The sequence below is a fragment of the Periophthalmus magnuspinnatus genome, chromosome 9 (genome assembly GCF_009829125.3).
Source record: "Periophthalmus magnuspinnatus isolate fPerMag1 chromosome 9, fPerMag1.2.pri, whole genome shotgun sequence".
In the NCBI taxonomy this organism is placed as follows: Eukaryota; Metazoa; Chordata; class Actinopteri; order Gobiiformes; family Gobiidae; genus Periophthalmus; species Periophthalmus magnuspinnatus.
This window is the reverse complement of record NC_047134.1, coordinates 7,268,283-7,281,847: the sequence shown is the minus strand read 5'-3', so window position 1 is coordinate 7,281,847 and position 13,565 is coordinate 7,268,283. Positions and strand designations below refer to the sequence as shown.

At 40.2% G+C, this 13,565-nt stretch overlaps 1 protein-coding gene across 2 annotated transcripts in view; it reads left to right on the top strand.

The window, feature by feature from the left end:
• The window catches only part of rasl10a (RAS-like, family 10, member A), a 63,967-nt gene extending 53,307 nt beyond the window's left edge, over positions 1-10,660 (top strand). Inside the window, exons 3-4 of one of the 2 annotated variants that reach the window (XM_033972996.2) lie at positions 1,867-1,875; positions 9,817-10,097. In XM_033972996.2, coding sequence (XP_033828887.1) covers positions 1,867-1,875; positions 9,817-10,078 — 271 coding nt within the window. In that variant the 3' untranslated portion in view covers positions 10,079-10,097. Of the gene's footprint in view, positions 1-1,866; positions 1,876-9,807 lie in introns of both variants that reach the window. The other variant, XM_055224498.1, reaches the window with a different exon arrangement.
• The last annotated feature ends 2,905 nt before the right edge of the window (positions 10,661-13,565 follow it).

The following is a 13,565-nucleotide window of genomic DNA, read 5'->3' as shown; positions in this document are numbered from 1 at the left end:
GTTGTACAATCATACCCAATAACACTGGCCCTGTTGGGCCTCTCCAAGAACTTTTAGATAAAATGAAAGATCACTCAAACCAGATGCTTACTGTCTCTGGAATTAATGATGTAATAGGTGATTGGTTTTCTAATACCTTCGGTAAATGGAAAACTTTATTTCTCTCGCTTTTCACTTCTCTTAGCATAATTCTAACCATACTGATGGTCTGTGGCTGTTGTTTCATTCCTTTTGCTCGTACTATGGTTGAAAGGTGTGTGACTACAGCTTTTTCTAAAGAAGTTACTGCTGCAAAACAAATGGCACTACTTCCTATTTCTTCTAACACCCCTCCTCCTATGTACATCACAGTTATTTCTGACTCTGAGACTGAGGACATTCAGTATAAACATACTATATAATGTTGTTTTGGGAAATTCATGTTTTTGATTTTGGGTTGGTTTAATAATAGCATAATCATGTACAGTACTGTGGGTATATGTGATGTCTTTGGATGGTTGCCGGGAGCGGGGCTACAAACTGTCTTTTCCCATTTAAGTCAGAAGGTGGAAAGAAAAAAAAAAAAAAAAAGTCAATACTATAATAAATGGGTTTTTAGATTTTGTACCCATAAATCCACATACTTTAATTTAGCAAAATTATTTTCATTTATTCTACTCATGAATGTGTATGCTTTTGTTATTATCCTTAGTATTATACTTCCTTAAATGGTTTAGGATGTAATATTATGTTTTTAATTTCTTCCATTATTATTACTTGTAAATATTACTTTTTATTTTTTATAGTTGAGTTCACACCATGTAGCATGGTGTGAAAAGGGGGAATTGTAAGGTATTTTTTAACAATGTAATACTACCCCAGATGCCTGTAGCCCTATTCACCAAAGACTGTCTGACCCCCACCCTGAGAGGGTCAAAAAGCAATCTGCGAGCACTGGGGCCAAGAAGATAACATCTATGATCAGGGCCATTTCCTATGTGTAGCCCTGTTCACCAAGGACTGAGTGACCCCCACCCTGAGAGGGTCATAACACAATGAGATTGATTGACTTAAAAACACACACTGTTGGATTTTGCCAAAAGGTTTTTAATGTGTAACCACATGTTGACGAGAAGAAGACCCGCCTCTGGGAGGCCTATAAAAGCTGGAAACACAAACATCTCAGGACTCTCTTCCTATCCTTTCCCGAGAGTCCGATGCTCCATTGTTAACTTTACCTGTGATGAACTCATTAAACCCTTCTGACTTATACTTTAGTCTCTTAGTCCTCTTTGACGCTTGCATCAGAAATGAACATTTCTTACACAATCAAAAGGCCAACATCACAACTTTGAAGAGGAGCAATTTCATCAGCAATGTGTTTGAGATGGGGCCAAGCATTTGCAGTTCCTGGTGTTGGAATATGATCTCAATTTGCTGGAATGAAGTCTCTTGCATACACTACTGGCAGAGGAATGACTATGTCTGAATAAAATCCTCTTACTTGCAAAGTAACAGACAGGACACAACTGCGTTTCTTGATGACATTGTGGTAAGTTTTAACTGAACTGGTTGACATACAGTATGCAGATCTCTTGCTGTTTCTTGTAAGATGAAGGTCGTGTCACTCTGTGTATCAAGGAGTGCATACACTAGAACTTTGCGCTCTGGCTTGCTTTCAGCTGAAACCCACACTGGAACGATAGAGGACGTGTGAGTATCCTTGACGTTCTGCATTACTCTATTAGAAGTTGCTTCACTTGTTGGTTTTGTGACATTTGTGTCTGGTGAGATTGAATCTGGTTTCCTTTGCTTTGTCTTGTCACCGCTCTTTGCTTGATTGTTTTTTGGCTGAGTTCTTTCTTCTTTAGTGCGAGTGTCATGAAGACTTGTTGGGTGTTTTTTCGTGCATGTGCCACAGGTTTCTCTGTTTTCACAATCTTTAGAGTGATGGCCTGACTTCAAGCAGCCAAAGCATAACTTCTTCTCTTGTACAAACTTTAGTCTTTCTTCAATGTTCTCATTCATAAACTTAAAACACTTTTGTAGACTGTGGCCTGCCTTCTCACAGTAGACACAGCTTACATTGACAGCCTTTTCATTGGAGTTTATTGCCATAACCTTTGCTCCATGACTTCTGTTTCTTGGCACCCTTGTCCTTTCACCTTCACTTGGTTTCAAAGCATAGAGAGATGTTATGGGGTTACATGCAATTTTGGCTTCGCGTGAGATTAATTCAACAAAGTGGCTGAAACTTGGAAATGTGTGGCTCTCTTCTTGCACTTCCGTAACTTTTCTGTTCGACCTTGATGTGAGCCAGTCAGGAAGTTTCTTGAACATTTTTTGATTTTCATTGCAGTCATTGAGTACTTCAAGACCTTTGATCTGTGGCATGGCTGCCATACAACTGCGAAGAAAGTCAGCATATTCTTGAAGTTCCACATTGCCTTTGGAATTTATCCTTGGCCATGCATCGAGTTTGTCTCTGAATGCTTTAGCAATGATGAATGGATTACCATACCTCTCTTCAAGAACTGTCCATGCTGCATGGTAGGCTGATTCTGTGCCAAGAAGAAAGTAGCTTTCTATGGCTCTTCTGGCAGGTCCACCCACATACTTTCGCAAGTAGTACGTCTTCTCTTCAGCTGGTATGGCCTTCCTGTCAATGAGAGTCTGAAAGGAAATCTTCCAGTCATTGTATCTGAGTGGGTCGCCACTGAATATAATCGGCTCAGGGACTGGGAGACGACTTGCATTGAGAGACTCTGCAAAGGCTCTTACTAGCTCTGTTGTGTTGACTTCTTGTGTGAGAGTCATATTTTGAGGTGCAAAAGGCATTCTGAGGGGTGAGCTTTTGGTTTCAGACTTGACCTCATTTTCCTTGTCAGAGGTGTGCTGGTGAAGCAGACCATATATTTCTTCATCTGAACATTCACTCTGCTCATATACTTGTTGTCTTGCCTTAGCAGCTTTAAGTCTTTTAATCATCTCTAGCCAGTTTACTTCTCTACGCCTTGCTTCCAGCTCTTTGCTTCTGTGCAATTTCTGCTTCTTGTATTTCAATTTCCTTTAATTGATTTTCTTGTTCAAGCAGAACTTCCAAGGCAGCTTCATTTGCAGCGACTTCATCTGCTGCCTCTTGTCTTTTAATAGAATTCCTGCTTGAATGCCTAGAAAGTGTCTTTGCAAAAGAAGAACTACTGTGGTGAGACCTAACACTCATCTTTGCTGGGGCTGCAGACTTAAACAGTGATTCTGCGTCTTTCCATACTTCTTCATTCCCTTGACCTTCTACACTTTTTGCCTTTTGGGACCTTTCAGGAGCTTCAATGATAGTTCTTGTTACTGCATCACACGTGTCCATCCTGCGTCTTGTATCATTGTCAGGAGAGTCAATGCGTCTTAAATTATCATATGCATTGCAGACATTGTTTGCAGCACTTGTTATCTTGGTGACATGTTCATGGAGAAGATCTTTTGAGCATTGTCCGTCCATAGCTTTCTTAGCCTCTTTAGTTATAGCCTTCCACTTCTCATAGCACGTGCTGAAGCGATGTGCGGCCTTCTTTACTTGCTCATCGTGCAGCTCTTGCCCTTTTTTTCCGTTAGCGTATGGACTCTATGGCTCCTTTGTGCATCTTGTGAGGTAGTGGGGATATCATCTCCAGCGCATTCAGCTTCTGGTGGTTGCTCATTTAACTTAAGTGTTGCATCACCATCTTCACCAACTTCGGACAAAACATCAAATTCTGCCATTGTTTAGTTTTGGGTTTGAGTTTAAGCATTCAAGGCAGTGATTTAGATTAGTAAGTATTTTGTAGTAAGGGAACAGTTAAATGTTGGGTTGGTTACTAATACAACTTTAACTTAAAGGCATGGTAAAATATCATATTATCCTTCTACTATAACTTAAATAATGAACTTAATTCACTGTATGCTATGAGCAACCATTACATGTCTTGAATAAACCAGTAATCTTACATCATCTCATTACTGTTACCAGGAATCATTGACTATGAACAATATCCAGGTTACTTAACACGAAATAAATGTTACTATTGTATAAAAACACTTCAACTTGAACAGAAGGAAAATAAAATGATCTCAGTCCTTTTGATCAAAACAGAAACAAAAATATCTTATTGCAGTCTCTTTTCAACTTGTCTTATTTGCTTATGAAATAATCTTAATGAAAGTCCTTGATGCAACATTCATTTGGGAGAACCTGGATTTCCCGCGGTTGTTGCGTCTTTACGTGCGTTTGGCCGTGGCTTATGGAGGCGCTGTCGTCCCTCCAATTGCTGGCGCTGGGACCGTCTCGTCTACCCATGCGGAGCAGAAGAGTTCTCACTGTAGCACCCTCAAGGATTTAGCATGAGCACGAGGTAGAGAAAACAGGGTTTATTCTTCTCTTTAACAACCCGTGAGAACTATCACGAAAAAGAAACAATACATAAATATAAATGAATTTCAAACAATACATACACATTACATAAAACTTAAATCACACAAAAAATAAAAGTACACAAACCTCGTGAACCGACATCCACGAGGGGCTAATTGATACTTGGGCTCTTTCTTCTTATTCTGAGATCTTGAAACGTGGCTGTGGCAAAATGCTGATGGCTGAGTGCGCATCTAATTAGGGTCGGGTGGAACTTTATTTAAATTGTTTGTTCCGTGGGTTTCTCCACTAGATGGAGTAAATGCGAAATTTAAAGACAAACATTACATTGAACACATAAATGTGAGGGACTGTTACAATGTGTCTTTACCGAATATTTGTTATCTGGAAGCTAAACGTTGTATAGCGACATCGTGGAAATCAGAAATTCCTTGTACTGCTGCTCAATGGTTGAAAGGAATAACTTTCTATCTGGCATTGGAAAAGATAAGCTACTCTACAAAAAACAAACTTGACAAGTTTTGGGAAATATGGACAATATTCTACAAATTTCTTGTGAATAACAACATAGCTGTTGATGGCTGGGTAAACGAAATTGTTTAACTATTTTGTATTATTTATATATTTGATTATTTTTTGGTCTGGCCTCCTCTTCCTCATTGTCTTTTATGTATATTGTACTACTATTATCACTATTTTGACTACTGATACACCTTTCTTGATGCATACCAACCTTATTATCATTATGTTCATGTGCCTTGTTTTTTCATCAACAACACAGCAAAGCCGCTGTGGTGGACATTGCAGTACCAAGTAATGGGAAAATGAGAAACTAGAGAAATAGCAGGAGCTAAAAGAAGAACTGGAGAAGCCTTGGTGGGTGAAGGCATCATTTATGCCACTGGTCATCGGAGCACTCACCCCCAAACTGGAGGAGTGCCTACAGTTGATCCCAGAAAAAATATCAGACAATCCATAAAAGCGTAGTACTAGGAACAACAAGCCCTAATGATCCCAGTCTTATAGTAATATGAATCCCTGATAGCATTTGAATGGCTAGCAGGTGGAACTGAGAGCAATGTCTGTGTTGACTCAGGGGCTTTGTGCACGTGTATGATCACCTCATGGTTTCATTCTGTCCGAGTAGTGGATGAATGAAGTGATCCCTCTCTGTCCTGTTACTGTGTGTCCTGAGGAGAATATCTGAGCCCATTGTTAGTGGATGTGTGAAGAGAGACCTGAGAGTTTGGTCTTTTTAAAGCACTGAGCTGTCTGCACCTCCGTCTGTGTGCCCCTCAGCTTTCACCACTCATGTCCTAATAAGGCATTGTGGTTTCAAGTAGTCGCTGCAAAGTAACCACAAGACAGGCCAAAAGGGAGGGCTGTTCAATGAAGCGGACTGTTAGCCTGCCTACTGAGATTATAATCAATACAGAATCAAATTATTTTAAATAGTAAAGGATATACTTTTTTCTTCTTAATCCAGAGGCCAATCCTCTGCCAGTACAATAAAAAAAAAAAAAAAAAAGTTTGGAGCAGAGCATAGAGGAAGACTTTGTGATGTTCCTTGTTAATGGTACAGTTTAAAGTCTGTCTTTATGTTTAGAAAATTAAAGGGGCACTATGGAGTTTGCCAGATGCTTGTCTCAGCATCAGTAACAGTTCCACATCTGTTTTGCATTTATACATTTACATTTTTAGACCCGAGGCCATACAGGGCGTAGGGCCTATTGCTTCCGCAACGATGAGTGCATGGGCGAAGCCCCTTGCACAGACTCCTGTATCCTAGCAACCCACGCCGTAGGCATGGGATATCCATATTTGTTCTTGCTAGCATGACAGCGTCAACATTGAGTCAATGGGCGAAGTGATGCCAAACAAAAAATATTATGGCCACGCCCCTTGACAAACCGGAAGTCGACCATTTTGGATTGAAAGTTCCGAAATGCAAAGTCAGCATTTTCGCTGATGTCGCATTTTAATCAACTCCTCTGAAGGCTCTTCACCTGCAGGGCTGAAATTCACTGTACATCATCTAAACAAGTGGGGCATCAAAAGTTATCCAATTTATGATGATGCCTATCATGGTTTACCTGCGAATCTTTGGAATTTTCACATGTCAAAATTTGCTCCCATTTGCACAATCAAAGTCAGATTTTGCTCAAATTTGAATCAGTTGTAAAACTTTCTGGCCTAAACCTACTCATTATGAAAGAAACTAAATTGGCGCAATAGCGCCCCCTACAGAATATCTAATATATTTGTATGGAGGGCCAAAAATTTTGTTTTCCAAAATGTTACCAAATTTGGCACAAAATTCCACTGGGTCATCACAACCAATAAAGTCAATCAGACCCATGTGGTTTTTTTGCACCGTGTTGCCATGGCAACCACTGGAAACTAGCTTCGGCTATAATCTGGTGCAAAGCATCTATCAATGTTTTTGGCACACTGTCCCTTCAAATAAAGTAATAAACTAAACAATATTATCCTAATGGGAATGTAAACACATTTTCCCATTCATCATAAAAAATATTAGTTTCATGGAATATTGTGAAAATTGGTGCAATGACTCTTTATGTCATCCTGATCAAAAAAGTCAATACAACTCATGTCATATTTTTTCACTGGGTTGCCATGGCGATGGGCAAAACAACCCATGTTATCCTATTGGGAGAAATTTCCAAATTTTTATACATTTCAAAGTCTTATAACGACTTATTCGCTTCATTGAGGAATGTCAAATTTGGTACAGTGATTCTTCAGGTTGTCCCCGTCAAAAAAGTTCCGTTGGGCCAAGTTTGTATTTTGCACGGTGTTGCCATGGCGATGCCTGGAAAACCCATGTTTTTGCATTATGTGCATCAGCACTTCCAATGTCTTTTGACTTGTTTGGTGCCAAATGGAGTCCAAAGCCGCAATAAAACAGAGGCAAATGGCACACCAGCGCCTCCCAGAGGGAGTGCCGGGTCAGCCGACTGCAAAGCAAGGGCCATTCGATGCCGCTTGCGGCTTTAATTTTTTTCTTCTTCTTCTGCTCTTTGAGCAGGAATTTGACTCCCTGAGCATATTCAAAAACTCACCAAATTTTGTCAAAATACATTGCGTCAATGGGAGACGTCCCGACGTCAACTTTGCCGTAGAACCACGAAATTCGGTACAAGTGATGCCAAACAAAAAAAATATTATTATGGCCTCGCCCCCTGACACATCGGAAGTCGGCCATCTCGGATTGAAAATTCCAAAATGCAGACTCAGCGTTTTCGCTGATGGTGTTGACATGGTGATGCCTGAAAAACCCATGTTTTTGCATGTTTGTGAATCAGTCCTTCCACCTTGTGTAGACTTTGTTTAGTGACAAGTACAGCCCAAAGCTGCAATAACACGGACAAAACTGGCATGTTAGCGCCTCCTGTAGGGAGTGCCGGGTCGGCCGAGTGCGAAGCACGGCCTGCGAGGGCAGTTCGATGCCTCTTGCGGCTTTAATTTAATTATTTATTTTTTGCTAAACAATAAATAAATAAAGTACAAGAGCAAACACAGACTTAAGGGTATATATTGTACCACATACAGATACGAAGACATGGAGAAGAATGAAGTGGTCCAATGGCTAAAATGTATATAAATATCCAAGAATGCCAATCAAATCAGAAAAAATGTGTTTGATTAATACAAGGGGAAATGTGCTGTCATTTCCTATCTTCATGGAAACAACAGATGACACTACTAGGCCAAACTACAGGTCAGATCTGTAGAGAAGCGAGTCCACTTACTGTAAGAGTGCATGTTCCTAGGGTGTTTTGAGCATTCAAAGATTTGAAATGGATAATGCAAGATAAGCAAGGCCTGTACCACACTGCGGAACAATTCAGGCAAAGCAATAACATATCAGTGGAAACAGGCAGGTTGTATACCCTCCACAACAAATGTAATGTACTGCACCTTTAAAATATGCCCTTAAAAGTGCACCTCAACGCTATGGCAGGATGCATTGTCTCTATGGGACAGTGTCTCTCTAGCTCTGTTTCCACTGCATTTAGGATGTGCTGTTACCCATGAAATGCAAACCATCCCCTGCACATCACATGTTTGCACACCGCTGTGCTTCACTTGTTCTTCAGGGCATCTGACATATCTGCTGCTCCAGCTGCGGATGGAAGTCACTCAAGCGTTACCTTTCTGTAATCACAGCTGTCACATACGAGGCATTTGTTAAATTACCCATGAGCACATGCATCTTGAAGATTCTCTGAGACAAAATGTGCAAATCTCAAGGTGACCAAAAGAATGTTTACAAAAGAGTTAATGCCACAATAATGCATCATATGAGGGTATTACTTCTACGGGCTATTAAATGGGGGACCAGGGGAACCAAAGATTAAAAAATCAGGTAAAAGTTTAACAATGTTTATTTACAGATTGTAATATGCAAATGAAGGAAGATGGATCAGACAGTTGAGAGCAGGGTTGTTTGCAGTAGTCCTTGAGCGGATTGTGGCCAGAGATGAGGTAATCTATACCAGTCAAAGGGAACTGGGTTGGAGATGGTGAGGTTTGTACTGGTCGTGGAGAGCTGGGTCAGAGGCAGAGCAGCTGAGCAGTCTAAGAAGCGAGATCTGACGAGGAGCAAAAAACATACAACTTAGTGAAAAGTAACAAATGCAAAACATGAGAGCTGTACCACTGTGGATATGCAGACAATCTGGCACTGAGTGTCAGGTCCTTGGTCCCTTTGTCCTCCCCAGGTGAAGCTTGATTAGAGATTAGTTGCAGGTGTGCATGGGAGGAGCCAGAATCTCCGCCCAGCTCCAGGCTCTGACACAGATGGGAGAGGAAAACAGCACAAAACACAAGGCAGACTGGGATCTTGGCATGATGTTACCTTTTACTGTTTTGAAAATGCTATATTCGCTGAAAATAATGTATTAACATGCTTTATAAGTTTAACATTGATTTTTGATGCTCTGAGTATCCCCTCCTTTTGCTCTCATCAAGTCATCCCCCCTTCAGAGTGCTATCACAATGCAATCAGCGTGCATCCCACTAATGAAACCACTGCACATTGCATCAGGTTTGTTAAGTTGTTGTGTAAAGTTTTGTATCATGCGTTTGTATATTTATGGAGGATTGCTGTGTGGGATCATGGGTGATGTAGGCTTGTGGGCTGAGCATTGGACAGAATCTTACAGCTAACCATAAGGGAGAGATCACTAAAAGATTCAAACATGAATGACATGTATAACCTCTTCAGGCACTTTTTTGAAGTGAGTGAACAATGTTACAACATTGGGAGAAAGCTCCAAAAATAGATTTTACTTATTACCCCCCTCTTTAAGACTATGCCCACAGTTGGTGCAGGTGCATATGTTTCCGTATTTGCTACTGCCTGACTGATCTCCTTGTGTCTATGTGCTTATATACAGGGAGGGCAGCAGCAGTGAGGTGCCCATCCTAGTGGTGGGGAACAAGCGTGACCTGCAGCGTCAGCGCTTCATGCCCCGTCGTGCCGTCTCTGTCCTGGTCAAGAAGACGTGGAAGTGCGGCTACGTGGAGTGCTCGGCTAAGTTCAACTGGCACGTGGTCCTGCTCTTCAAGGAGCTGCTGGGCATTGCTGTGGCCCGGGGCGTGCGACAGAACCACACCTCGATTAGACTGCAGGGAGCTCTGCAGAGAAACCGCTGCACTATTATGTGACCCCAAGAGGCACCCGTACAACCTCTGACCTCAGGCACCAAGGAGACAAGACTGTGCACTGCAAAATGTGAAGTTTGCCCGATGATAAAAATGACTTGGGTTCGGGATGCTGTTTTTGAGTAGGTGTTTTATTTTTTAGATTATTTTGGCCTATAGGATCCATTGCATGAGATGTATTTGTGAAATGGGGGTGAAGAGTGGGAAGAGACATTCACCAAATGTTTCAGAAGATAGAACTCCCTAAATCCTCAAATTAGCTTTATGTGAACAAAATAGTTCAATGGAATGGCAATTTACATTGAAAAAGGAAATGTTGACCCTATGACACCTTTTTGTAATACATTTTTTATGCTGACAATAATCATTTAAATTTGAATATGATCTACCTAATACATATTTTATATTTAACATGAAATATTGTTTATCAAAAAAGATTAGATAATTTGCCTGAGATCCATAATCCATAGTCCAATACTCCACAAAGATGTGAGTCTGGGCACCTGTCTGAGCTTCCCCATTTTCAGATAGGCATGATTCACAATTGGATTAGCCATTCAAGGACACATATGGTCCATCTGTACCATGAAAGAAGAAAGGAAAAAAATATCACATGGAGGATTTCTGCAGAATAAATGAGCGAAGCACTAAACTCTGTTTATCTGAGGTGAGAGACGTCATTTTGATCAAAATGAAGGGTGACCAATGAGCTCCTTCTTTTCACATGCATCACTGACATAAACAAACCTGATTGGCCATCCATGTTTGAGGCTGGTTCAAGGTGTGATGATGGTCGTGATGACTCGACTGATATCACTTTGAATAAAAAATACAGAGAGATATCAGTCTGGACTTGACATCATAAATTTTAATGGATAGGGTCAATAGATACTTTGCAACTGATGTCATCAACATTCCTTGGGAGTGTGATGCTAACTAGTGGCACTGGTCTGTCTCAAGCTCTGTTACTCAAGCCAGACTTTAATTTTAGCTTTGTTTTAACACAATCTGAACAGTACAAACTGATTTAGCAGGAATAACAGCAGGATAACTGATTTGTGCTGTTAAACAAATCTCTCTCAAATAACATTACAGTCACAAGCTAGCTAGCATTGGCCAACAGATTTTTAATTTGTGACTGATATTGATCACAGGCTCCCGAAAATGTGTTGTTTATATCCATTTTGTATTTTTTCTTGAGTTTTCAGACAATCTTAAAAAAAAATTTGGCTGTGTTTGCAAATGTGTGCATTGTGTCACTGCAAAGTATTATATTTAATGTCTTAAGTGTTATCCTTTTTTTTCTTTTTTAGTGAAGTGAATAAATCATGTTATCTCTACTCAAAGGCAGATTCTCATTTTGAACCCAAGTCATTTTAAGCGTTTGGACAATCATAGTTTTGTAGTGTGGATCTCAATGGCTGGATAACCCTCCAGTGGCCTGCTGCTTCACTGAGCTGATTTTTACTGAGCTGAGGTGGTGACGATGCGCTGTAGAGACCCGATTCCTCACTTCCACTCAGCCCACAGCACATGGCTCCTCTCAGCCTGAATCTGCTGTGCTACCATGGACCAATACATGCAGCAATAGTATCTAGTCTTCCTCCAACCAGTGTCACCAAGGTCTAAGTACCAGTGTAAGAGTAGAGGTGGGCAATACAGAGGAGTCACTATGGGAACTGAAAACTTTAGTGTAATCTTCCAAATAAATAAAAGACAACAGTGCAAAAATATTGACCCGTAACACATTTCTATAAAATATATAACAGATATTAAGATATTAAAGATACGGTATGTAGCCTGCACGCTTGGTGGTTTATAAAAGATATTAGAATCACAACTGAATTAGGAATGCACCAATCTAGCTCTTTAAGTTTCAATACCGATATCAATACTTTGACTTTAAGAATCTGCCGATACATGATATCAACTGATACCAGTGTAGGGTTGAAAAATGACACTTCCTTTACACACAGTTAACTTATTACACAGAGATCCAATTGTGTTATGTAACTGTTACTTATCCTTCAAATAATTACTGAACATCTTTGTGTGAATAAAAGTTCAAAGGTTATGAGACACTCTAGGCCTTTAATTGGATGTAAATGCCCTTATTACATCCAATTAAAGGCCCAATCAGCATATCAGCTGATCTGATATCATCGAACCAATACCCAACCTTTTTTTTTTTTCAGTATCAGTCCTGATATTCAATACCGGTACTGGTGCATCCCTAAAATGAACCTGCATTGTCAGTGCCTTAACCTGCAGATAGAGGACACACACAATTTTTCCTCAGTATATGGACAGCCCATGCCTCATGTGAAAACTCAGAACCTACAGAATTCACTCAATGAGCTGCAGATTCTGCACTAGCACTGATTCATAATTTGCTGCAGGTGCTGGGGTTTAGGTAGTGACCATTCAGATCAGAGAGAGCCCTTTGATATTTACCAACTGGATTTCAGCATTGAAACTGGCAACCCAAGTGAGAGACTCGTGTGAGGCACATTCTGTTTTCTGATTCGATAATCGTCTTGAGAACCAAAACACCAAATTATGACATAAACACCAAATCATGTCCAATGTTTTTTTTTTTTTTTTATCTTTTAAATTAATAATAAATCAGCTTTACAAGTGTTATCAGTAAAAGCTATATTTGATTTGAACTTGTTTACCCCTTATCTGGGGACCCCTATGTGAACAAAAATGTGATTTTCAAAACCTGTATGGAAATGCTACCAAATGTTTTAATGATCAGCACAAGCTTATAGAAATACAACAACCTGGGAGTTTACTGCGAACTTTGGCACATTTCACACTGCTCTATTCAAACATATTTAAGCTGTTGCTTTAACTGTGAGGAAAACCATGTTAGCTGAAGCATCTCTCATTTAACAACCATTTTGGGGAAATTCCACCAGTGACATATTGGAAACAAGTGTAGTGTATTGAAGAGTAAAGTAGTTTAATTGCAAAAAAATCTGTTAACTTAAACTAACACTTAACATCACAAGGTGGAACAGAGCATTTTGAGCTTTGTGAAAGCAGGCAGCCTAATAATCCAGAATTACTCAAATGTGTAAATGAAACACAACTCTAGGTATGTTTTTGAGGAAGTAACAGCATTATAACTTGACTAAAAGGTCACATGAATCAGTTTTGCTTAATATAGGTCCTTTAAAGGCACAAGATTAAACGCACGTCAGAGTTGGGGATTGGACTACCGACCGATAGCTTAACAGGCTAATGCTCTACTGCTGAGCCAGTGTATTAGGTATCAGAATACTTTTGTCTTTGCAACCTAAATTGCAACTGTTGTACATCCAACCTCCCAGAATGAGCTTTATGGACTCAAAACAGTCTGGAACAGTAGTCCCACATGTGTCCACTTAGCCAGGCTCCTACTGGGAATGCTCAAATGTGCTGTGGGTTTAGCGTTGGCATGTGTCCTCATCTTTGGAACATTGGATTTGAATTTCACCTACAC